The following is a 24700-nucleotide window of genomic DNA, read 5'->3' as shown; positions in this document are numbered from 1 at the left end:
GAGTGAGAGCTCCTGTAGTCTGGGGAGGCTATGAATACGTAGATGCACATGCAGTCACACGCATTCAGAAGGCACAGGCACGCACCTGTACGGTGGAACGTGGGCTGCACACACATGCTCACAGCAACACAAGCATGCACACACATGCACACACATGCACCCATATGCACCCACATGCATGCTGGTGTGTGTGCACCCTGTGCTTGCTCAGGCTGAGCACGTGTGCACCAGAGACACACAGGTGCACACACACAACCATACTCTTCCCCAGAGAGCCCTGGGTTTGGGGAGACAGTCAGAGGGAGCCCCGTGGGAGACTGGCAGTGGGTCGGGTTGTGTCCATCAGGAGCCCAGGGTGGTGTGGCGGGCAAGGCTGCCCTTGAAGCCCCCATGGTCCTGGGGGCTGCAGGGACCTGTGGGGACGCAGGGCTGGGAGAGGAGCAGGCCCAAGCTAGTCAGGGGTGGAGATAAGCCCGCAGCAGGGCAGCCAGACAGCGCCGGTGTGTGCCTGATTGGAAGTGGAAAGGGGCCTCTGAGGACGGCGTGGCTTCTGGAGAGGGCTGGCGGGGCTGGACCTGCGGTGGACGGTGGGGGAGGGAGGCCAGCCTGGGTTCCAGGTGCCTTGAGCAGTGCCCCCTGCAGGTGCACGTGAAGATCTCCGTGCCCGAGGGCATCCAGCTGGTGGGGCACCCCGGCAGACGGCACCTGACCCAGGAGATGTGTGTGGCCCCCGGGGAGATGGGACCCACCTGGGTCGTCCTGTCCTTCAGCAACCTGGGGCGCAGCAACATCACAGGTGGGGACCCCATGCTCCCCTCCAGCCACCAAGGACTCCAGGCTCTGGCCCCGCGGGGGCCGTGGGGCGGATGGGCCAGCAGGTGAGGTCAGGACCGTCCCGAAGGACAGGACAGCAGCTGGGGCCAGCAGGACAGGGGGGCAGCTCTGGGGAGAGGGCCAGGGCCTCACCTGGGGGGAGCAGGGCTGTTAGGGTGCCAAGCCCACGTGGGACACAGGCACGGGCACAAAGCACAGGCACACCCAAGCCACACCCAGGCCACACACGTGCTCAGAGGCACGCACGTGTGCATGTGTACACAGAAATGCGTGCACACGTGCCCCACACGCACACGGCACCTGCACAGAGGCGCACGCGTGCCTGACACAGGGGGAGGGAGGGGCAGCCCACCCTGGCGGGGACCTGCTCTGACAGCCACCAAATCCCCGCAGCCAAAGCCCTGGCCTATGGAGACGCAGGCTGCTGCCGGGATGGGAGGCCCAGCAGACACGCAGAGGAGGGTCCCCCCGACAGGAGGGTCCCCGCCGGGGCGGATCACATCCGGCGCAGCCTAACCGTGGAGGTAGGCCAGGCCCCACCCGCGGGGCCAGCGTGGGCCTCAGTCCTGGGGGGGAGCAGCCGGGTATGCCATCCAGCCCCAGCCGGGCGGCCACATGGGTCTGACTCAGGGACAGCTGGGGGGGAGCCTCTGGCTGGAGGACAGTGGCCTCTGGCCCCTCCTCGCAGAGCTGAGCAGGTCGTGAGGTGGCCCTGCACTCTGGAGGGGCTGGAGGGAGTGACCCTGACCATTTTTGAGGGCCACGTGTGTGTCTCCTAGTTCTGCACTTTTCCAAGGCAGTTTGCGGACTGGGACGTGGCATGTGGGGCGTGGGTCCCCGGAACACAAGTCCTGCAGCAGGGGAGTCCGAGGTCAGGGCCTGCACAGACCTCCCAGCTGTGGACCCAGGACCGCCTCTTACCTGTGGGGCCCACAGGTGTCCTGGCTGTCCAGCCCTGCTGTGGAAAACGCACGGGGTCTCGCTCTCTGCCGCCAGGGCTGGGGACCAGAGACGATGTGCATGGACGGCTCCCAGCCCAGAGAGGTTGAGTGAGTGGCCCCATGTCACCCAGCAGAGGGTGGATGTGTCAGGGTTCTCTAGAGAAACAGAACCAAAAGGAGGCAGACAGACAGACGCATGGTTTCAGTAGGCAATGGACCACACGTATGACGGTCGTCCGTACAATTACCCCGTAGTGACGTCGGAGCAGCTGCAGCCTGTGTGTAAATATGCTCTATGGTGTTTGCACAATGACAGGGTCATCCCAGGACACGTTTCTTAGAACATATCCCTGTTGTGAAGTGACGCATGACCGCCTAGATCGGGGTTTACCATACACACATTCATACAGATGTCCAACGAGATTTATTATCAGGCCACGTCCCACGTGACTGTAGAATTGGAGCCGTCCCGTGACCTGTCCCCTGTGGTGTCGCTGAAGGCTTGAGAGCCATGGAGACAAGGGCGGGGATCCCAGCCCGGGGGTCAGAGGACCAGCAGCACGGGGGGCAGGAAAAGAGCAAGGCCCCAGCCCGGGAAGCCGGCGGGCAGAGGGGAGTTTAACCCTCCTGCCTGGTTGCCTTATTTGGGCCTCAGCAGGTAGCACGGTGCCCATCCACATTGGGGAGGGACTGACTCACCCCCAGAGACACACCCAGAAAGAGTCTCTAGCCGCTCTGGCCTCCCATGACCTAGTCAAGGCGACACCTAGAGTTAGCCATTGTGGAGGGAGTGGGGCCCACGGCTACCTTGGTGCAGCTATTCCTGTGTGCTAGTCAGCTTTCTGTGACTGTAACAAATACAGACGATCAGCTTATAAAGAGAAGAGGTTCATGGTGACTCACAGCTTTGGAGGTTTCAGTCCATGATCACTCGGCCCATTGCTTTGGGGCCTGTGGCGAGGCGGTACGTCACAGCAGCAGTGCATGGTGAAGCGGAGCCGCTCACCTTATGGCTGGTAAACCACGGAGAGAAAGATGAAGGGGCTGGCACCACCTTATCCCCTTCAAGGCCACACCCCCAATGACCTGAAGGACTCCCACTAGGCCCCGCCTTTTAAAGGTCCCCTTACCTTCCCAAAGCCTTCATCACAGGGGCCTTTGGAGACATCCCAGACCCAAACTCTAGCAAACCTTTGAGGTCTGGGAGTTAAATTCTGGGCACCTGGTTTTTTTTTAGTTGATGTGTAATATTCATACATGTTTTCGGGGTAACAGTGTGATACTTTAGTCTATGGATACGATGTATAATGACTAATCAAGGAAATCAGCATTTCCATCTCCTGTTCCAGGAACCTTCAGACTCTCCTAGTTATTTGGATGTGTCACGGACCATTGTGACTGTAGTTCTCCTCCTGTGCTTTGGAAAATCAGAACCTTCTTCCATCTCCTGGGCTTTGGTGTCCTTTGCTGTCCCTTGCTGTCCCTTGCCTAACCACGGTCTGTGTCCCCTCCCTCCCCCTCTAGTGACCGCTATCCCCATCTCTCCTCCCGTGAGATCAATGTTTTTAGCTTCCTCAAATGAACCAGGACCCCGCCCGCCGTCTCTGCGCCTGGCTTCCTTCATCAACATGATGTCCTCCGCCACCCGTGTCACTGCCAGTGACAGGACTCGCCACGTCCTCTGCCTGAATAGTCCGCTGTGTCATGAACTGCATTCCCTTTATCCCTGTATCTGTCGATGGCCCCTCGGCCGAGCCCGTGTCTTGGCCCTTCTGTGAAACAGCTGACGGCCTTCTGGGCTCCCGGGGCACAAGACAGAGAAGGGAGCCCAGGTGGACAGGCAGGAGGCAGGACACGGGTACAGACCGGGTGGAGGCGGAGGTGGCCTGGGCCTTTTACGGTGCTCGTGGACATCTGTCGGGGCCTTGGATCCCGCAGCCTCTCTGCACAGTGCTCTGGGCACCCGGGGACCGGAGGGCAGTGGGGGGGGGGGCAGGGCCGGGCGCCGGGAGCAGGCGAGATTCACGCGGCCACGGCACAGTGTGATGGCGAGGCCTCCATGTCGCCACCCGGACCTAGGAGGTGGGTGACCTGGTCACTCCTGTGTGCCTGTGACCCTGGTGTCACCCTGGGTTCCCCACAAGCCCCGGCAGCTCACTTGCACGGTGCAGACTCGGAACTGCTGCCCTGGGAGTTCTGGATGCTCCTCTGTGCCGACTGTCCCCACCACCCTGTCCCCGCTCTCAGTCGCTCCATTTCTGTTTCAGCCTGAAGGGGCACCGCGGTCCTACACCTACAGTGCTTTCTTCTGTCCCAACGGTGAGTCCTCTGCACCCACTGAGGAGCCACCGGGCCCCTCCCCTACCACAGGGTGACGGCTCCTTCACTGCGAAGCCAGCGCTCGCTCCCCGGGGACAGAGGGCACAGCGGTCAGGAAGTTCAGTGGTCTCCTAAGTTGCCTCAGCCCTCTGAGCCGCTGTGGTTATAGGCACCACCACCATGCCAGGCTCTAGTGCTGCCGGGAAGCAGAGGCTTCCGTTTTGGTGAAACCCAGCTCACCATCCTCCCTTTGGTGAATCACACTTTGTTGTTCCTGAGACATCTTCACGAGTCCTGTTTCCTTAAGGTTTTGTGGTTCTAAGTTTCTGGTTTCTAAACGGCAATGATCTATTTGGAGTTGATTCCGGATACCTTGCAAGGTATGGGCCAGCGTTCATCTTTCTGCACGTGGGTCACCAATTGCCCTGGCACCATTTATATGAAAGACTTTTCTAATGCCAGCTGCTTAGGAGGCAGGAGGATGACAAGGTCAAGGCCAGCCTGGGCAACTTAGCAAGACCCTGTCTCAAAAAAATAAATAAATAAATAAAACGGGCTGGGGATGTGGCTCAGCAGCAGAGCACCCCGGGTCCAGTCCTCTCTGTATGGAACGTCTTTGCTCCTTGTTGAAAGTCAGTAGCCCACACATGCCTGGGTCCACTCTGGGCTCCCTGTTTCTGTTCCCTGTGCTCTCACCTCCCGGTGACCACTGTAACTGTACACTGAGCCTCCATGCCCAGTGGTGAATCCTTCAACATTGTTCTTTCCTGAAGCCGTTTCGGGTCCCCTAGGTCCTTTGCATTTCCAGAAAATTCGAAAGTCAGTGTAGCAACTTCTCTAGGATTTTGCTTGGATTTGCATTGAGTCCGTGGATCAGCTTGGGGAAGATCAGTGTGTCTGCAGCATTTCCTCTGCCCCCGTGGAGTCTGCTCTCCATGGATCTGGGTCTTCTCTTGCTTCTGTCAGCAGCCTGTGCAGTTTCTGGCACCTTGCATGTCCCTAGCTGGAGTTACCCTGGGTGCCACCGTCAGTGCTGCTATTGAGCCACCATGTTTCTGCAGCTGTGTGCAGAGCCCTGGGGAGATTGCCACCCTGTCCAGTGCTCCCTCCTGTGCTCACCTCCTGTTCTCACTTCCTATGCTCACCTTCTCTACTTACCTCCTGTGCTCACCTCCTGTGCTCACCTCCTGTGCTCTTCTATACTCACCTCCTGTGCTCACCTCCTGTGCTCGCCTCCTGTGCTCATCTCCTGTGCTCATCTCCTATGCTCACCTCCTGTGCTCACCTCCTGTGCTCGCCTCCTGTGCTCATCTCCTACTCGCCTCCTGTGCTCGCCTCCTGTGCTCACCTCCTGTACTCGCCTCCTGTGCTCGCCTCCTGTGCTCGCCTCCTGTGCTCGCCTCCTGTACTCATCTCCTGTGCTCGCCTCCTGTGCTCGCCTCCTGTGCTCGCCTCCTGTGCTCACCTCCTACTCGCCTCCTGTGCTTGCCTCCTGTTTTTACCACCTGTGCTCGCCTCCTGTGCTCACCTCCTACTCGCCTCCTGTGCTCGCCTCCTGTGCTCACCTCCTGTGCTCACCTCCTGTGCTCACCTCCTACTCGCCTCCTGTGCTTGCCTCCTGTTTTTACCACCTGTGCTCGCCTCCTGTGCTCGCCTCCTGTGCTCACCTCCTGTGCTCGCCTCCTGTGCTTGCCTCCTGTGCTCACCTCCTGTACTCGCCTCCTGTGCTCGCCTCCTGTGCTCACCTCCTGTGCTCGCCTCCTGTGCTCGCCTCCTGTGCTCATCTCCTGTGCTCGCCTCCTGTGCTCATCTCCTACTCGCCTCCTGTGCTCGCCTCCTGTGCTCACCTCCTGTGCTCACCTCCTGTACTCACCTCCTACTCGCCTCCTGTGCTCGCCTCCTGTGTTCGCCTCCTGTGCTCATCTCCTGTGCTCACCTCCTGTACTCATCTCCTACTCGCCTCCTGTGCTCACCTCCTGTGCTCGCCTCCTGTGCTCGCCTCCTACTCGCCTCCTGTGCTCGCCTCCTGTGCTCACCTCCTACTCGCCTCCTGTGCTCGCCTCCTGTGCTCGCCTCCTGTGCTCACCTCCTACTCGCCTCCTGTGCTCGCCTCCTGTGCTCGCCTCCTGTGCTCGCCTCCTGTGCTCGCCTCCTGTGCTCACCTCCTACTCGCCTCCTGTGCTCACCTCCTACTCGCCTCCTGTGCTCGCCTCCTGTGCTCGCCTCCTGTGCTCGCCTCCTGTGCTCGCCTCCTGTGTTCGCCTCCTGTGCTCATCTCCTGTGCTCACCTCCTGTACTCATCTCCTACTCGCCTCCTGTGCTCACCTCCTGTGCTCGCCTCCTGTGCTCGCCTCCTACTCGCCTCCTGTGCTCGCCTCCTGTGCTCACCTCCTACTCGCCTCCTGTGCTCGCCTCCTGTGCTCGCCTCCTGTGCTCACCTCCTGTACTCGCCTCCTGTGCTCACCTCCTGTACTCGCCTCCTGTGCTCACCTCCTGTGCTCGCCTCCTGTGCTCGCCTCCTGTGCTCATCTCCTGTGCTCGCCTCCTGTGCTCGCCTCCTGTGCTCATCTCCTACTCGCCTCCTGTGCTCACCTCCTGTGCTCATCTCCTGTGCTCGCCTCCTGTGCTCGCCTCCTGTGCTCGCCTCCTGTGCTCACCTCCTGTGCTCACCTCCTGTGCTCGCCTCCTGTGCTCACCTCCTGTGCTAACCTCCTGTGCTCACCTCCTACTCGCCTCCTGTGCTCGCCTCCTGTGCTCGCCTCCTGTGCTCGCCTCCTGTGCTCATCTCCTACTTGCCTCCTGTGCTCACCTCCTGTACTCGCCTCCTGTGCTCGCCTCCTGTGCTCGCCTCCTACTCGCCTCCTGTGCTCGCCTCCTGTGCTCGCCTCCTACTCGCCTCCTGTGCTCGCCTCCTGTACTCGCCTCCTGTGCTCGCCTCCTGTGCTCGCCTCCTGTACTCACCTCCTGTACTCATCTCCTGTGCTCACCTCCTGTGCTCGCCTCCTGTGCTCACCTCCTGTACTCATCTCCTGTGCTCGCCTCCTGTGCTCACCTCCTGTACTCGCCTCCTACTCGCCTCCTGTGCTCGCCTCCTGTACTCGCCTCCTGTGCTCGCCTCCTGTGCTCGCCTCCTGTGCTCGCCTCCTAGCCTATGTGAGGGTGGCAGATTCCTCTAGGCTCCCTCTCAACTTCCGGCCTCCGTTCCTTCATCCAGAGAGACTCCACATCTCCACCCCCAACAAATACGAGTTCCAGTACGTTCAGCGGCCGCAGCATCTCACCCGTTTCGATGTGGCCGTGCGAGCACACAACGACGCCCGTGTGGCCTTGTCCTCGGGGCCCCAGGACACAGCGGGCATGATCGAAATCGTCCTGGGGGGCCACCAGAACACCAGGTCATGGATTGCGACCAGCAAGATGGGTGAGCCCATGGCCAGTGCCCACACGGCCAAGATCCTCTCCTGGGACGAGTTCAGGACGTTCTGGATCAGCTGGCACGACGGGCTCATTCAGGTACCCGGGGCTGCCTGGGTGGGCACGGGAGCCTTGTGCCCCTCTGGTATCTGCTGCTTCCTGTTCTGTGCCAGGCTCTGTTGGGGGCAGGGAGGAGTGAGGGGAAACACAGGGCCCCTCAGGTGGCTCACAGTCTGTCTGGAGCTGCTTAAAAGAAAGAAAGAAAAGAAAAAGGAGAAGAAAAAGTAAGGGTGGTGGGTGACCAGGGAGACTGGGTACGAGCAGGTGAAAGGGGGCACTTTGTGGGCCCAGGAAGGGGACTTAGAAAAGGAACAGCTGGCACAACGTTTGGGGGAGTGGCACAGCCAAGCTGGGCTTTGAAGTATGAATAGGAGTTAACCTGGTAAAACAGGAGCAGAGGATGTCCCAGGTACAGGGAGCGGATCTGTAAGGCCCAGAAGTTCCTGGAAGCCCAGTGACAGGGTGACCTCTGGTGTCCCTCGCTGCTGACTCCCCGAGGACCCAGCTTCACACCGGGGGTGTGGCTGAGGCCCCTGACTATGTTCACAGATGACGGAAGGTCACTGCACGCTTCCTGCCGGCGTCCAGGAGCCTTGGTCTCTTTTTCCAGGTTGGCCATGGTCCAGAGCCATCCAACGAGTCCGTCATCATGGCCTGGACCCTCCCGAGGCCACCGGAGGTCCGGTTCATTGGCTTCTCCACTGGCTGGGGCTCTGTGGGCGAGTTCCGCCTCTGGCGGAAGATGGAGGTGGATGAGAGCTACGGCGAGGCCTTCACCCTGGGGGTCCCACACGGCGCCATCCCTGGGTCTGAGCGGGCAGCTGCTTCCCTCACAGGTGTCTGTCCACAGCCTGGCTGGGGGAGGGCAGGGGGCAAAGGGGAGGGTGGGCAGATGTGGGTAAGAGGTGTGGGAGGAAGCAGACGGGCAGCAGCAGTGCAGAAGCCCCGCGTGCAGGGTCCTCAGCTCAGGTGAGACAGAAAAGTGGAGAGGAAGATGGGAACCCAAGGAGGGTTATGAAGAAGCCGTCAGGTTGGGCCACAGAAGAGGCACAGGGGCAATGGCAGCCTTAGTGCGTCATGAGGAAGCTGAAGAAGAAGAAAAGGAGGTAGGTTCAGGGAACAGCACTTATTGGCAGGGTCTGGGACAAAGAGGTCAAGGAGAGGATGTCAGAATACCGAAGGGATGAGAGAACAGAAGACCAGAAATTTAAAGAGAGAAAGAACATTATAATGCACTAATATTCCATAATATCCGGTGTGTATGAAACTTTAAGAAAATCTTTAAAATACTCATGGCTAAAGAGAAAAATCACATTTTTCTGGAAATTATAAAAAAGTTTTTAGAATGGAACAAGAATGGCTACACTGACTTCCTGACATTTGTGGGACGCAGCTAAAGCTGCACTTTGCAGGTAATTTATAGCCTTAAGATGCATCTATTTTAAAACCTAGAAAAAAAAACATTCAAAAGAGTGAAAAACTAGAGAGTGCACATCCAAGTGACAGCTAGGAAACACAGAAGCATGTAGGTGAGAGAGGGCAGGTGGCCACCAAAGCCGGGACACCAGGCCATCTGGGTGGCCCCACAGGGCAGCACGGGCAGTCAGAGGTTGGTGTCCAGTGATGGAGCAACTGACCCCACCCTGGGAGAAGCTGTTCCTGTGCTCCACACTTGGGCACAGCCTCCAGCCCAGCCCCCGCCTCTCTCCTGCAGGCGACGTCATGGGGCCGACCCTGAACCACCTCAACAAGCTCCTGCGCCTGCCCTTTGGCTGCGGAGAGCAGAACATGATCCACTTTGCCCCCAATGTCTTCGTCTTGAGGTATCTTCAGAAAACCCAGCAGCTCAGCCCTGAGGTGGAGAGGGACACCACTGACTACCTGGTCCAGGGTATGGGGCTGGCTGCCTGGGGGAGGGGGAGAGGTGGAGGGGGGGAGGGAGGGGAGGGGGAGAGGGAGAGGGTGGGGGAGGGGAGGGGGAGGGAGAGGGAAAGGGGAGGGGAGGGGAGGGGAGGGAAGGGGAGGGGGAGAGCTCCGCCGGGAGTAGGTGCAGCCTTTTGGGGGTGGCTACAGGCCAGGTGCAGTGGGCCAAGGAGACCATTCAGGGCGGCCCCAATCGGTCACTCTCCCCAGGAGCCTGGAGTTGTGCTGTTAGGACGACTCTTTATATTGGTGCTTGGCCACAGGAGAGCGAGTGTCTTTTTTTTTTTAATAGAGTTCTTTATCTCACAACAAAAGTGATATAACCACATAATTTTTTGAATTTGGGAATGAAAAGTTCAGTGTGGTCATTACAGTTGGCTCTGAGTTGACCCAATAGCTGTGTTTGTGCCTAGAACAGTGAACATCTTCAGGGATAAATAGGACAGCGCTGGGCCTCTTCCTTTCCCATGAAGGAGGCCCCTAGGGTGTGTGGTGGGCCGGGATCTGAGGCCTGTCCCCTCTGTACGCCTTGGTCCCACGAGGGGGCTGGGTAGAAGCTGGGCCTTCCTCCTGTCCCGGGCTCCCGCTCAGTGCTCAGGCAGGATGGTCCCTCTCAGTGCCCCGCTCCCCGTCTGTGTCATGAGGGAGTTAAGTTAGCTGACGGCAAGGTCCTGGGGTCTCCTGGGCTTTGCTTCTGCCCTGGGGCTGGACCTGGAGTGACCAGGTGGAGGAAGGACCCACGTGTGCCCAACCCAGAGCTCCCGGGCCCCACTCGGAGGAGGGAACAGAGGCACGTGGGCACCCGGGTTCCAGGGGCCAGATGGGGGTCCCGACTCCTGGCTCTGCGGTGGCTCTGCTGCGCTGGAAGCCCTCCTCGGTGGCTCTGGTGATCTGGAGTCACCCGTCCTCATGGATGGGAAAGGGACTCACGTGTGATGGTCAGTGTTCAACTCCCAGACGGAAGCAGAGGGTCAGAGTCTGGCTCCAGGAAGCAGGCCACGGCCCTCAGAAGGCCAGGCGCTCAGGATGTATGGGCCTGGGAGGGGGTGGACACCGGCCACCCAGGAACCAGGGTGCCACCTCGAGGTGGTACACTTCATTGGTCACCTGGGCACCACTGAGGGCTGGCGTGTGACCTCCCTACAATGCCACAGAGGCCGGTTAGAAAATGAGGCAGAGGTCACAGGGGCCCCACATGCAGGGGTGGGGCAGTCTCCAGAACCCCAGGAGTGTGAGCGTCCGTTTCAGGGACCCAGGTGTGGGTGTGGACAGTTTCAAGGACCCGACCTGTGGTTTGGAGACCGTTTCCAGAGTCCCAGACGTGAGGTGGCATTGTGGGGGGGTGCCAGGCCCGGGCCCTGCAGGCAGCCCCAGGGCAGCTGTTCAGCAGAACCGGTCCCCTTCTTCCCGTAGGGTACCAGCGCCAGCTGACCTACAGGCACCAGGACGGATCCTACAGTGCCTTCGGGGAGCGGGACACGTCGGGGAGCATGTGGTGAGTCCCTCCCCACCCTGGGCACGTGGACACTCAGGCTCTGAGACCTGGGGAGGGTGGCAGGAAACGCCATGGGAAACAGACAGCTGTGGTCCCCGCCTCGGGGTTCCCCGGGGAGAGGCAGGGTGGCCGGGGCTGGGCACAGCAGTGTCATTGCTGGGACTCTTTCTGCTGTTGTTACTCTGGTGACGGGATCCCAGCCCCTGCTCGCTGGCCCCTGGGTGCTCTGAGCTCAGGAATGGGGGTGACCCGGGGCAGGAAGAACTGGGCAGGGAGAGGTCCTGGGCCAGGCCACCACTCACGAGGGCTGGGGGTGCGGGGAGGTGGCTGGTGAGCAGGGTCCCTGGCCTGGGGTGCCACCAGCACAGAAGGACCCACTGGAGGCTGGGCCAGCTGGCCACGTGCCCTGGGGTGCTCCGGCCGTGGCAGTCCTGGGCATCACCGTGGGGCCCACCCAGCCTGGGTCTCCCCTGCCAACCCTACACCCCCACCCGGGCTCCTCTGCGTGGCCATAGATACGGTGTCCCTCATGGACAGACAGAGCGCCCACTGCCCTCAGCAATGCTGGGGGCGAGGGGGGACACGCCGCTGAGCCCTTTCCTGCAGGGGCCCAGCTTGGCGACCTGCCCCCCTCCCCAGAAACCTGTGTACGTCTGGCTGATCCCCAGAGGCCCGGGCCTCTGCTGCCCAGGTGAGCGAGGCGGGGCCCAGTGTGCACCCCACCCCCGCACACTTGGCATCTTCCAGGGCTAAGGTCCCAGCCAGAGCAGGAAAAGCCACATGCCACCCATCAGTGGAAATGTAGCCCAGAAGCTTCCGTCTCCCCTGTGCCCTCACTCTTCCTGAACGCAGGCGTTTCCCTGGGAACACGGAGGATGGGGTTTCCATAAACACAAGGAGAGCACTCCCCCTGAAGCGGGCAAACCTGGCTCTTTCCTGTGAACTGTGTGACCTTGGGCCTGACGCTCAACCTCTCTGTGCCTCTGTCATGGGGCTGGATCATGCAGTGTGTGCCCTGTTCAGATGGCCTCTGCCACTGAGCAACATGCGGGCCAGGTTCCTCTGGGCCTGCCTGCGTGAGAGTCCTTTTCTTTTTAATCCCTGAGTAGCATCTCACGGTATCGATGTACGTATAACATGTTTCTTCCCGTTGGTGTTTTAAAAAGGAAAATGTGGAACTGAGCACAGGGCACAACCTGTCATCCCAGAGACTCAGGAGGCTGAGGCAGGAGGATGGTGAGCTTGAGGCCAGCCTCAGCGACTTAGCACCACCTGTCTCAAAACTGAAAAATGAAGAGGGCTGGGGATGGCTCCGTGGTGGTGTGCCCCTGGGTTCAATCCCGTGCCACACGGGGAAAAAGAGAGAAGGGAAGGAAGAGGGGAAAAGAGAGCAAAATGGAGGACAGGGTGGTGCACGTGGGGAGTCTGTGCCTTCTGGTGTCGGGGCGATGATCCTGAGTTGGGGGCGTTTCCTGTTTCTGTCCTCCCGGCTCCCTGGCTGCTGACTCCTGTCCTCGATCCCTCTGCATCTGCTCATTCATTTTCTCTCTGGCCCCACCCACTCCAAGGGTGCCCCTGGGTGCCAGCCAGACGGGGTGGGTGGCACAGGCAGCAGAGCAGGTAGACAGCCATGATGCGGAGGTAGGGTTGTCCCCAGGACGGGGGAGTTGAGGGGTCCAGGCAGTGAGCCCACCCTGGAGTGGGGGAGACACGCCCCGGCTAAACCTTGAAAGACAAAAGGAACCTTGTCTTATGAGGCATAATGTGTCCAGGGCCCCAGGAACCGGCAGTAACAGAAGTTAGTAGGTCGCTGTAATGTTTTCAGCCATAAGCAACAGAAAATCACATGGAATCCATGGTGGGAAAGAGCTCACACCACAGGGCTGGGGAGGTGCCATGGTCCCCTTGGAAGTAGCACAGCATCTACTTCCCTCATGGTGGCAAAATGGCTGCACCTCCCAGCATTGTGTCCATTTCAAAGCCATTCCCTGTTTAGGGATCAGAATGCCACAGATGGGCCCTCAGGGACCCAGGACCCCAAGGGAGACTCATAACTTGGCTTCTGAACAAGACCAGGGGTCTTTGGGCAGGAAAAATATCAAGGGATGACTTTGGGTAGGCAACCACAGGGGAGGCAGGGCTGGGCGAGCTCACAGAGAAACCTCGAGTGCCGGGCCGGTAGACCTGGGCAGAGAGGGCCGCGCTCTCAGGAGGCCCCTGGGTGCTGGCACGGTGCCCTCTGCTCCCATGGAGTGCCCACAGGGGCTGGGGGGTGGATGGGCCCCTCCGAGCTCAGAGAGGAGGAAATGGAGCCTCAGGGGTGTAGGGAGCCTGCTGCTGTCCCTCGTCGGCACGTGAGAGGTGACCCTGCTCGGTGACACCCCCAGCCCCACCGCATCCTCTTGCAGGCTCACAGCCTTTGTCCTGAAGTCCTTCGCGCAGGCTCGGAGCTTCATATTCATCGACCCCCAGGAGCTGGCCGCTGCCAAGGGCTGGATCATCCAGCAGCAGGGAGCTGACGGCGCCTTCCCCGTGGTGGGCAGGATCCTGAACAAGGACATCCAGGTGAGTGCCCTCGCGGCCTGTCCACGCGCTCCTGCTCCTCGAAGCAGGGCTAAAGGAAGTGCTGGACTAAGGCTGGAGGCCGGGCTGGGCAGTGTTGGAGGGGGAGTGTGGCCTGTGCTGGGCAGGGGCGGGGCCTGGGCAGGGGCGGGGCCTGGCCAGGGGCGGGGCCTGGTCAAGGAGCAGGGCGTAGACAGGGTGGGGTCTGGGCAGGGGCGGGGCCTGGGCAGGGGCGGGGCCTGGGCAGAGGCGGGGTCTGGTCAAGGAGCAGGGCGTAGACAGGGTGGGGTCTGGGCAGGGGCGGGGCCTGGGCAGGGGCGGGGCCTGGGCAGGGGCGGGGCCTGGCCAGGGGCGGGGCCTGGTCAAGGAGCAGGGCGTAGACAGGGTGGGGTCTGGGCAGGGGCGGGGCCTGGGCAGGGGCGGGGCCTGGGCAGAGGCGGGGTCTGGTCAAGGAGCAGGGCGTAGACAGGGTGGGGTCTGGGCAGGGGCAGGGCCTGGGCAGGGCGGGGCCTTTCTGGGGCAGGTTCTGGGCAGAGGCCGGGTCTGCACAGAGGCGGGGTCTAGGTAGAGTGGGCCTCTGGGCAGAGGCCGGGTCTGGGCAGGGGGGCAGGGGATGGGGGAGGGTCCCGGCCCTAGCAAGGCTGAGGCTCGGCAGGGCAGGCCGGTGCTGGGTGATGGGCAGGGTCACAGTGGGAGCAGGGGCTCAGGCGGGGGCAGGACTCTGGCAGGAGATGGGCTGTCCCCTTTGGGACAGGGGTGAGGCTTGGGAGTCCTCTTGCAGGGTGGGATCCACGGTACAGTCCCGCTGACGGCCTACGTGGTGGCTGCTCTCCTGGAGACTGGCACAGTGTCCGAGGTGAGCCGAGGTGGAGTCCTGGGAGACTGGGGGCCAGGGGTGGGGCTGGGGGAACAAGTAGGAGGTTCCTCCCTCATAGGGTTTATTTTTCCTCATTTCTCTTACTCATGAATGAGCCTCTTTCAAACTTTTCATCGACTGAGAACATCCAACTTCTCAGCCTGAGCAGAAAAGAGATACCTGTGGAAACCATGGGGGTGAGAATTGGCACATGTTGGGAAGTTTTTCATCACTATAATGAAACACCTGAGGCATTTAACTTATAAAGAGAGAAGGTTTATTTTGGCAGTTCCAGTCCCTGCCTGGCTGAGTGGATTGAACAACAGACATTTATTGCTGACAGTTCTACAGGCTGGGAAGTCCAAGACCAAGGTGCAGGCAGATTCAGTTCTTGGTGATGGTTCTCTTCCTGGGGTGTCTGCCTTTCACTGTGTGCTCACCTGACCTTTCCTTAGTGTGTGCACACAGACTGAGAATTCTGGTGACTCTTCTTATAAGGACACTAACCCCATCATGGGGCCCTACCTTAACGACCCCTTAACAATCAGGGAAGAGCTCTCTGAAGATGTGGTATTTCCCCTTCTGATAAAATAGAAGCCTTCAGGGCTGGGGCTGGGGCTCAGTGGAACGGTGCTCGCCTCACACGTGCGAGACCCACACACGAGGAGCTTGCGGAGAGGGAGGCTGATGTTCCCCAGGCCGAGTCACCACCAGGCCTTTCCCTGGGTCACGTGCTTCCCTGCTGACATTCAGGTGGTCTGCGAACTTGGACCGTCACAGACGGTGGCTCTGTGGGGGTCACCTTCAGACTTGTCTCTGTGCCCTGAGCCGTCCCTTCGTCCCTTCTCTGAGTCAAGCCTGGGGTCCTGGATGAACACTCAGCAAGCCCTCCACCTCCTCCCACCCCCAGGACACCCCGTTTCTCACAAAAATCTTCCTCTGCCTCTTCAGGTCCTCCCAACCCCGTCCTCCCTGATCTGGGGGTTCCCCCCCAGGAAAGGACGAATTCCCCTAGGGTCGGGGCCCTGAGTCCCTGAGGTGGCGGAGGCAGGACCTGCTGTCCCAGTGCGGGGGCTGCCGGGGCAGAGGAGGCGGCTGAAAGTAACAGACTCATTCCAACAGCCGTGGGGACCAGAAGGGGCCAGCAGGGCCACCCCACCCTGAGGGCGCTCAGGAGTGGCCTTCTTTGCTTCTCCAGCCTGTGGTGACTCTGCACATCCCTTGGCTGTGGCCACGTCATTCCGGCATGTGCCTCCATGGTTGCCTCCTCCGTGTCTTCTCCCCTTCTTCTTCTTCTTCTTCTTCTTTTAAATCTTAATGACTTCATTTCTTGTTTTATGTTTTCTTCTTTTTAGCTACACGTGACGGTAGAGTGTATTTTGACATATTATACGCACCTGGAGCCTGACTTCCTTTTCCTGTGGTTGTATCCATGCGGAGTTTCACTGGCCGCGTGTTCACATATGAACACAGGGAAGTTTGTCTGATTCGTTCCACTGTCTTTCCTATTCCCCTCCCCCTCATTCCCCTTTGTCTAATCCAATGAACTTTTATTCTCTCCACTCCCTGTTTTGTGTGTTAGCATCGCACATCTGGGAGAACATTCAGCCTTTGTTTTTTTTCAGATTGTCTTATTTCATTTAGCACGAGAGTCTCCAGTTCCATCCATTTGCCAGCAAATGCCAGTTTCATTCTTCTTTATGGCTGAGTAATATTCCCTCTCTCTGTCTCTCTCTCTCTGTCTCTGTCTCTCTCTCTCTCTTTCTCTCTTCCACCATGCGGCCAGCACAATGGTTTCATTAATGAGGTTCTTGGCATAAAAGTTAGTTAGCGAGATCGAAATAAAACACACAGACTCAGTTACCTTATTTCTATTGCCAGGTCGGAGATGGCTCCCCTCTCTGGTTCCCTCCTCTAACCGCCCAGCAGGGCAGCAAGGATTACTCAGGGCTAGCAGGAGAGAGAGAGAACACGCCTGGGAGTAGCTTTTTATTGGGGAACAAGAGATTCAGGGGAGAATTCCATCCAATGAAGGTTGAGGGGGGGCTGCACTCCAAGGTCAGGGTCAGTGATTGGGTCCCCAGGGTCAGTGGTCAGGCACACCCCACACGGATGGGCTCTCTCATCAGGAAAGGGCCGGGAAAGTTCCGACACAGCCAGAGCGCCTCAGACCCTTAACGGGAGCCACCCAATCACGCGTCAGAATGGCTCCCCACACTCTCTATCTGTGTGTGTGTGTGTGTGTGTGTGTGTGTGTCTTATATTTTCTTCATCCATTCATCTGCTGAAGGGTACCTAGGCTGGTTCCATAGCTTAGCTATTGTGTATTGACCCACATTATGTGGCCGTGTCACTGTAGTATGCTGAGGTTAAGTCTATCTTCTCCCGTTCTAAGGATTCTTATCTTTGGATTTGGGGTCACTAGAGTCCAGGATGATCTCATCTCAAGATTCTTAATGATATTTGCAAAGACTTTTCCAAATAAGATCACACTGGCCAAGAGGTGGCGCAGTAGTAGTAGAGCACTTGCCTAGCCTGTGTGAGGTCCTGGGTTCAATCCCCGGCATTGCCCCCAAAAATAGAGGCTACCCAAGTTAGGTTACGTTTACAGGTTCCAGGGGACATATCTCTTGGGGGTAGGGGCACCATCCAACCCATAGCACCTGCACTGGAATCAGATGAGCTTGGGTCCCCCCCCCACTGCAAAAAAAAAAAAAAGTCCTGGGTCCCTCTGAGCCTGGTTGTGAACACTTGTTGGTAAATAATGGAGTTTCTCAGCTAAAGCAACAGATGGAGCAGGGTGGGTCCTTCCCCATTTGGTGACGTTTTCATAGCATCCTTGCCCACATGGCCTGGGGCAGCTCCCATGTCAGCATCTCTGACCCTGAAGCAGTGCCCAGCCCAGCACTGGACTTGTGGGTCACACCTGGGCTCTGGCTAGTCCACCCTGCTTCTCTCGGGTCCTCTCTGGGGAGCTAATCTCACCCCACACCTAGAGGCGATTCCCATGCTTTGTCCTGGGCTAAGGATCAAAGGTTTGGGGACACATTCTCTCTGTGACCATAGCAGTTAACTAACGCTGCGTTATCTTAACTCCATGGCTTCTACCATCTCTGCTTGTTGGCTGAATTGGTTCCTGCTTTAGCCACTCACTCTTCCGGTGAGTCCATCTTACTGGAAAGCTCCTCTGGACAAGCCTGTCCTTGGTGATGGCTGTGCCCATGTCTTCCCACAGGTCATGTTCTAGGGCACAGGAGGAGGTCAGCCGGTTTCTCTGCGGAGGCACCTCTTGATTCGAGGCCTGGAGGGTGCAGAGGGCCTGGGCTGGGGGTCTTAAGGCCAGATGTCTTCCTGAAGCCCTGGCCATCCGTGGGTGTGGACAGGGTTGGCCCTGCCTGCTCCCGGGAGGGTCTCTGCATTGACCTGGCGTATCCCTGAGCATCCCGCCCAGACTCCATTTGAAAAAAGGGTCAAAGACAGAGAAGGAAGGCGGTGGGGTCTCACAGGAGGGGCTGAAGCCCGCGCTCCCGGTGTCACTCCACTCTGCAGGAGGAGAGGGCCGCCGTTGCCAAAGCAAGACGCTTCCTGGAGTCCAGGGGGCCCCTGGCCACAGATCCCTACAGCCATGCTCTGACCACCTATGCGCTGACCCTGCTCCGCAGCCCCGCAGCCCCTGAGGCCTTGCGCAAGCTCCGCAGCCTCGCCATCACACAGGGTAGGTGTTCCCTGGCCACCGGCCGGGAGGCCACCGTGTGGGACAGCCCACTCTGAGCTCTTGGACGCTCGCATGCAACTCAGGAGGTGTCCTAGCTCACTCTCGATGGCTTTGCGTGTAGAATGGTCCACCCAGGAGCGCACCAGCTGGCCACTTGGTTAGATGCAGTGTTTTGTCCAAGGTTGGGCCTGCCTGAGCGCTTTCCATGCCTGCGAAATGGGAGATGCTGACCCCCAGGGAGGGCAGTGTGTGTGGGTCTTCGACAGGAGATCCCCCATACTTCCGACCCTGGGCAGGCGGAGGTAGACCCCCATTCTCCCCTCCACTGGTGGGTGAGCCCCGGGAAGGAAGCATTTCCATCTTTGGGGTGTTAGTCCCTCAAAATGCAAAATGATCACCTTTGTGTTCAGAGAGCCCGGTCACCAAGCCCCCACTTGTCCGGATGCCCCCTACCAAGTCCCCTCCCCCACCCCACTCAGTTGTCCCACCCTCAGCTGCAGCCGCTGCCCCCCTTCATCAGCCCAGGAATTGCTTCCATGTTTGGGGGAAAGAGGCTAAAATGTAGAATTCTAAAGTCAACGATGGCGTCGTCTATTTAAGACCAAATGCTTAGGATCAGGGGTGAGGGTGGGAAGTTGGGGGGAGGGCTGGTTTCTCTCCAGGTTTGAGGGCCTTGACACCTTGGTTGCCTGGACCCCCAGTGGAAACATCTGGGGCTGCAGCAGTACCCAGCCTGGAGGCGGCCATTGATTAGTGATGTCTGCCAGGGCCAGGGGAGGCAGGCGTTGATTAGTGATGTCTGCCAAGGCAAGAAAGCCTGGGCTGCTCTGTGTTTGAAAATATGAGATGGAACCGTGAGACCCTTCCTGTTCCGGCTGGTTGTCCCTTGGCACCTTCCTCCCACTGAGGTCTAGTCCCCCAGGATCTCTTCTGGATCCCAGGCACACAGATGCTCCTCAGGGGATGTCAGGCTGCATGCTGGGCGGGTTGTGGCTCCAGACTAGCTTTGTCCTTGCAGATGGAGTCACCCACTGGAGCCTGACAGGTTCCCGGGGCGTGGACAAGGACGCATTCCTGAGCTTCCGGGATGGGGTCTCTCGGTCAGGTACTGGCTGTCCCAGCCCCCTGTGCCTCTGGAGCACTGAGACCTGGGAGCCAGTGCTGAAGGAGCCCAGCTGGCCTCTCCCCTTGCAGTGGTCTCAGCAGAGGTGGAAATGACCGCCTACGCCCTGCTGACCTACACCCTCCTGGGTGACGTGGCCGCCGCCCTGCCCGCCGTGAAGTGGCTGTCCCAGCAGCGGAATGCCCTTGGGGGCTTCTCTTCCACTCAGGTGAGCAGGGCAGGGCCAGAGGGGGACTGGGTCTGGGCAGGGTCACTGCAGGGCTACAGCCTGGGGGTCACAGAACCTGACAGTGGGTAGGGGCCAGGGCCAGGCGTTCCTGGACCCTCTGGGAGTCCAGCCCCTGCCTCCATGGGGACACCTACCCAACTCTCCTGGGGTCCCCAGTCCGTGGGTCTGTCACCTGGTTGGGTCATCCCATCCCCGTGGGTGCCCTGTTCTTGGCTAGGCCTCCCTGGAAGGTGCGGCCGGCCTGCTGGCTCCCGGGGCTAACAGCGGTCTCTTCTTAGGACACCTGCGTGGCCCTGCAGGCCCTGGCAGAGTACGCCATCTTGTCCTATGCTGGCGGTGTCAACCTCACGGTCTCCCTGGCCTCCACCAACCTGGACTACCAGGAGACCTTCACGCTGCACAGGGCCAACCGGAAGGTTCTGCAGACGGCAGCGGTGCGTGCTCCTGGAGCCGGGTTTGTGTGTCTTGGCGGGGAGGCGGCGGCCTGACGGGCTCTTCCCTCTCTAGATCCCCAGCCTCCCGACCGGGCTGTTCGTGAGCGCCAGGGGAGACGGCTGCTGCCTCCTGCAGGTGAGGCTTGGCGGGCTCGGGGCTCCCAGCTCAGCCCAGCTCGGGCTGCATGGAGCGGACTCGAGACACTCCAGAGAAGCTGTCGGCCCATGACGCTGCAGCCACCTGACCAAGAGAAGTGGCCACGGGTCCCCTCAGAGGGAGGGTCTTTGGTGATCCCTCAGGAAAACCCATTTGACCCAGTCAATCTGACCACAAGCAGAGCCCGGCCACCCACGGGAGGCCCTGCCCAGGGCACAGGCTATTCCTCCTGAGTGGCCTCAACAGGGGTGCTCAGGGGGTCTGCCTGGTCCTCGACCCTCAGCCCACCACCCAGCACTTCCTGGGATTTGGCCCCAAGCTGGGCTGGGCCGGGGAGCCCCGAGTTCTGGCTGGTGGTTGGAAAGCAAGCCATCTTCCGCGGCCCTCGCTGGCCTCGGCCCTCCCAGCCCCCCTGGTGGGAGCGCAGACTCCCCAGTGGACAGGAGAACCCCGATATGTAGTGAGCCTGGCTCCGCACCCAAAAGAGGCAGCTGGGCTGATAGCTGAGCCCGCACCCACGTCAGCAGTGCCCAGGCTGAGAGGGAAAGGGGTCATGCTTGGAACTGTCGCAGGGTCATTGTCCTAATTTGGGGCATTCCTACCTCCCCCAGCACCCCATTCTCTTCTCCCCCAGGCCACGCCTGTTAGGCAGGGACCGGTCCCTAAGCTTGTCCTTAACACCCCTAGATTGATGTCACCTACCACGTGCCCGACCCCGTGACCAGGCCTGCCTTCCAGTTGCTGGTGCGCCTGGAGGAGCTCGAGGCTGAGGGGCGCCCGTCCCCTGTGCCTGCCTCCTCGGCTGGGGGCCCGCGGGGTGGGGAGCAGCACCTGGCTGATGATGAAGACCCCGCGGCTGACCAGCACCACCAGGAGTACAAGGTGATGCTGGAGGTGTGTGCCAGGTAAGGCCGCGTGCCTGGCCCAAGCTGCCCTGCGGGCAGAGGGCTGCCTGTCCCCAGGGGCCTTCTGGCTCCCGGCTCCCACCAGGCCAGTGCTCAGGGACGGTTTTTGACAAGAAAGTAAGTAAAGGAGATGTTCTGACTGGACACGACAGCCCCCAGGGATGACCAGAGCAGGAGGGCTGGGTGGGGATAGCCGTACGAGGCTGGCATGCTGGTCCCCGCCTGACACCAGCTCCAGCCCTTGGTTTCTGACGGGGAGCCTGGGACCCAGCCACAGTGGACCCTCACCCTCAGAGATGAAGGTGGCCACCCTGAAGGTCTGGGAGCCCAGAGGTGGGTGGATGATGAGTGTTGCCATGGTACCTGTGAGCTGCCCAACATTGCCCCTCCTTAACTCACATGTCCAAGTCCCTGCCGTAGGAGGTTCTGTCTGGTGAATAGGACCAGGTGGCTCACGCGCCCAGGTGGTGGGTCCAGCTACATTTTCTGTTCCACTGTGAGACTCGGGATGCAGGCAGGGCAGGGGGTGAAGCTGGACCAGACCCAACAGCCTGGCCCCCAGCCTTGCTGGGGACGCCTTGGTTGCTCCCTGAGACGTGTTAGGAGGGTCCCACTGTGGGCCACCCAGGTATAGGCTGGCCTCCCCGCACCCCAGGGGCTATGTGCCCGTGGCTCACAGCCTGCCTTCTGTTCTGAACCTCGGCCTCCCCTTCCTTGGTCCCAGCACCTGGCAGGTGACAAGCCCCCAGGGAGCCCAAGCCACGGAAGGAGAGAGTGAGGGCGGGAGCTGGGGAGTGACGGGCCTGGGGTCCCCCGCCGAGCAGGCGTGGTCAGGCATCTGGGCTCTTGCTGCCCCATGGGACACACCCCAAGTCGGGCCCCCAGCTACTTCCCAGGGTGGGGTGTGGGACAGGCCACGGTCCCCCATGGGGAGACTTGGGTGAGGCCCTTTCCTTGTGGCAATGGCGTCCAGACTATAAAATGGACTGACAAAGCTGACCCGCCTTACTCTGGCCGGGCCCAAGGCAGACCTCAACAGGACATCAGCCATGGGCTCCAGGGGACAAGGGGGACCATGAATTCCTCCTCAGGTCCCAGCCCCTCTCCCCTCTCTGGGAAGGTGGCTGCACACAGGGTCTTCCAACATGGCCGTCCTTGAGGTGCCCCTGCTGTCCGGCTTTCGGGCTGATATCGAGAGCCTGGAGCAGGTGAGGAGAGCAGCTGGCGGGAGGGGGGGGGGCTCTGAGCAGGGAGGGGGCAGGGCTGGAGCACCTCAGGCTGCCGTGGCTGATAGCTCAAGCCGTTTGTACAGTTTTGTGGGTCGTTTGGACTTCTGTTTTAGTTTATTTTGCTCGTCTGGGCAAAGATGGGTCGTCGGCCTCCCGAGGGACGGGTGGAGCAGGGAGGGGGCTCTTCCTGGAGGCAGATCCCCCTGGGACCACCTTTACTATTCTGGATGCCATGGAGGACTGTAGCAAGGGTGCATGGGCTCTGGAGGGGAGCGGAGATAGACCTGCGTCCCAGTGTCACGTGGCTGTTTTGTAGGGGAAGAAAGGGGTGGGGAGAGGGCTGTCTTGCCTGAGGCCACAGCTGAGCTTAGGCTGGGGCTTGGGGAAGAGGAGCAAGAAGCAAGCACTCGGGTCCCAGGAGGTTTGCAGTGTGGGAGTGTAAGGCGGGAAGACGGTCCTGGGGAACCCAGAGAACTGGGTGGGTGACCAGGAGGGGTGGCTCAGGGGACTTGGGTTGGGGGTGGTGTTAGTGAAACACTGAAAAGAAGACCCCGGCCGAGGGGGCAGGTTGCATGGTAGGTGAGGCAGGGCCGAGGGGGCAGGTTGCGTGGTAGGTGAGGCAGGGCCGAGGGGGCAGGTTGCGTGGTAGGTGAGGCAGGGCCGAGGGGGCAGGTTGCGTGGTAGGTGAGGCAGGGGGAGGTATCAGGGACCTGGGTGGGTCTAGGGCTGAATTAGGGGAGGCCGAGGGTCAGGAGGATGGTGCTCTGGGCAGAAGTGCTCCGTCTTGAGTCCCCTCTCCGAAGTTCTGAGGGGCTGTCATGGCCTGGAGAGCTTGACCATCATCCCCAGGTCCAGCCAGGCCCACCTAGACCCTGGCCCATGAGGACTTGCTGGATGGTCAGGGGAAGAAGTGACCAGTGAGGGGCAGAGGGTCCTCCAGGATGGACCTGACTTCCCTCTTGCTGGACAGCTGCTCCTTGACAGACACATCGGGATGAAGAGGTACGAGGTGGCCGGACGCAGGGTCCTCTTCTACTTTGACGAGGTACGGCCAGCTGGGGAGCCAGGCTTGCTGCTGAGGGTAGAGGCTGCTGTGGCTGCCCGCAGCTCTCTGACGGCCCGGAAGCCACACTGGAGGAAGCTGCAGGCAGAGCTGGTGGTGCTGAAGGCTCCGTGCCCAATGGATGGATGGGTCCTGGTGGAAAATCGGGGAGGGGAGCAGCAGAATATTGTTCTTTGATAAAAAGGAGTGAAGCCCTGGCCCACGCTGTGGGAAAGAAACCAGACACCAAGGCCACTCACGGAGGAGTCTGTTGACATGAAATGTCCAGAACAAGAGAACCACAGAGATCCTGATTAGTGGCTGCCAGGGGCTGGGGGAGGGAAACAGGTAGTGAAGGCTGATAGGGAGGGTTCCCTCTGGGAGGCAGAAGTGTTCCCGAGAAGAGGTGAGTGTGCAGCCTGGTGAACGCACTCAGTGTCACACACACCCGTGCACGCGCACACAAGAGAGGGAGGGGTCTGAAGGCAGCTTCAACCGAGACTTTTCCCCAGGAAGGACCCACGCTTGAGGCATCACAGAGCAGCCCCCTGGGCCGGTGGTCCAGCAGGGCCTGAGCCTGCCTACTGTCCCCGCAGATCCCCAGCCAGTGCCTGACGTGCGTGAAGTTCCAGACGCTCCGTGAGTACGTCGTGGGCAGGACCTCGGCGCTGCCCGTCTCGGTGTACGACTACTACGAGCCTGGTAGGCCAGCGCCGCCCGCACCCCCAGCCTGGCCCTTCTCCCGGCCTCTCTTAACCCGCGGTCCTCCGCCCCGCAGCCTTCCAGGCCACGCGCTTCTACAACGTCAGCGCGCACAGCCCACTTGCCCGGGAGCTGTGCGCGGGCCCCGCGTGCAACGAGGTGGAGCGCGCCCCAGCCCAGAGTCGCGGTGAGTCGCGAAGCCACTGTCGCCCACTACTGACCTCCTACCACCCCGCCCCACCCCCGCGGGCTCCAGGAAAGGCGTCTTCCTGAGATCAGAGAAAGAAGGAGTCGCCAGATGTAGAAGGGGACTGCACAGTAGAGCTGTGGAGCCCGCGCTGCGGGGCAGCGGAGCAGACGGGGCTGAGCTGGGCGGGGCTGCCTTGTGGAGGGGCGTGGTGGGGCGTGGCTTGGAGGGGTGAGAGCGAAAGGGCGGGGCGGGGCATGAAGGAGCACGGTGCGAGAGTGTGTGGGGGGCAGAACCGAGTGGCCGACGCCCACCGAGTGCCTTTGTCACCTTTCTCACCCACAGCCTGTAGGTTTTCGTGCGTGGCGTAGGGAGGCCTCAGCAAAAGGCTGAGTCGAGCTGAGAGTCTCTTAGGACAGTTATTTAAAAATTTCCAAACAGCTTGGGATGGGTTTGGACCGTTTTTAACTTAAGCATTTTTAAAATGTTTAAGTGCCAGGGAAATACCTGCCTGAAACCCCACCGTGTCAGGGCTCGGGTCTCCCACCGTCGGCTCCCTTCCACCCTGTGGGA

General features: G+C 60.2%; 1 protein-coding gene across 2 annotated transcripts in view; it reads left to right on the top strand.

The window, feature by feature from the left end:
- The window catches only part of CPAMD8 (C3 and PZP like alpha-2-macroglobulin domain containing 8), a 70152-nt gene that overhangs the window by 41230 nt on the left and 4222 nt on the right, over positions 1-24700 (top strand). For both annotated transcript variants that reach the window (XM_081286911.1, XM_081286910.1), the window contains exons 21-39: positions 643-796; positions 1228-1358; positions 4043-4094; positions 7309-7607; positions 8179-8404; positions 9283-9459; positions 10905-10986; positions 13395-13551; positions 14330-14404; positions 17954-18119; positions 19138-19224; positions 19314-19450; positions 19750-19905; positions 19979-20041; positions 20750-20967; positions 22088-22175; positions 23167-23241; positions 23835-23940; positions 24017-24127. In XM_081286911.1, the coding sequence (XP_081143037.1) occupies positions 643-796; positions 1228-1358; positions 4043-4094; positions 7309-7607; positions 8179-8404; positions 9283-9459; positions 10905-10986; positions 13395-13551; positions 14330-14404; positions 17954-18119; positions 19138-19224; positions 19314-19450; positions 19750-19905; positions 19979-20041; positions 20750-20967; positions 22088-22175; positions 23167-23241; positions 23835-23940; positions 24017-24127 (2560 nt within the window). The remainder of the gene's footprint in view (positions 1-642; positions 797-1227; positions 1359-4042; positions 4095-7308; positions 7608-8178; positions 8405-9282; positions 9460-10904; positions 10987-13394; positions 13552-14329; positions 14405-17953; positions 18120-19137; positions 19225-19313; positions 19451-19749; positions 19906-19978; positions 20042-20749; positions 20968-22087; positions 22176-23166; positions 23242-23834; positions 23941-24016; positions 24128-24700) is intronic.

This window comes from Spermophilus citellus, assembly GCF_964194105.1.
Source record: "Spermophilus citellus genome assembly, chromosome: 3".
In the NCBI taxonomy this organism is placed as follows: domain Eukaryota; kingdom Metazoa; phylum Chordata; class Mammalia; order Rodentia; family Sciuridae; genus Spermophilus; species Spermophilus citellus.
The sequence above is the reverse complement of the archived record's forward strand: the minus strand, read 5'-3'. Positions and strand labels throughout refer to the sequence as shown.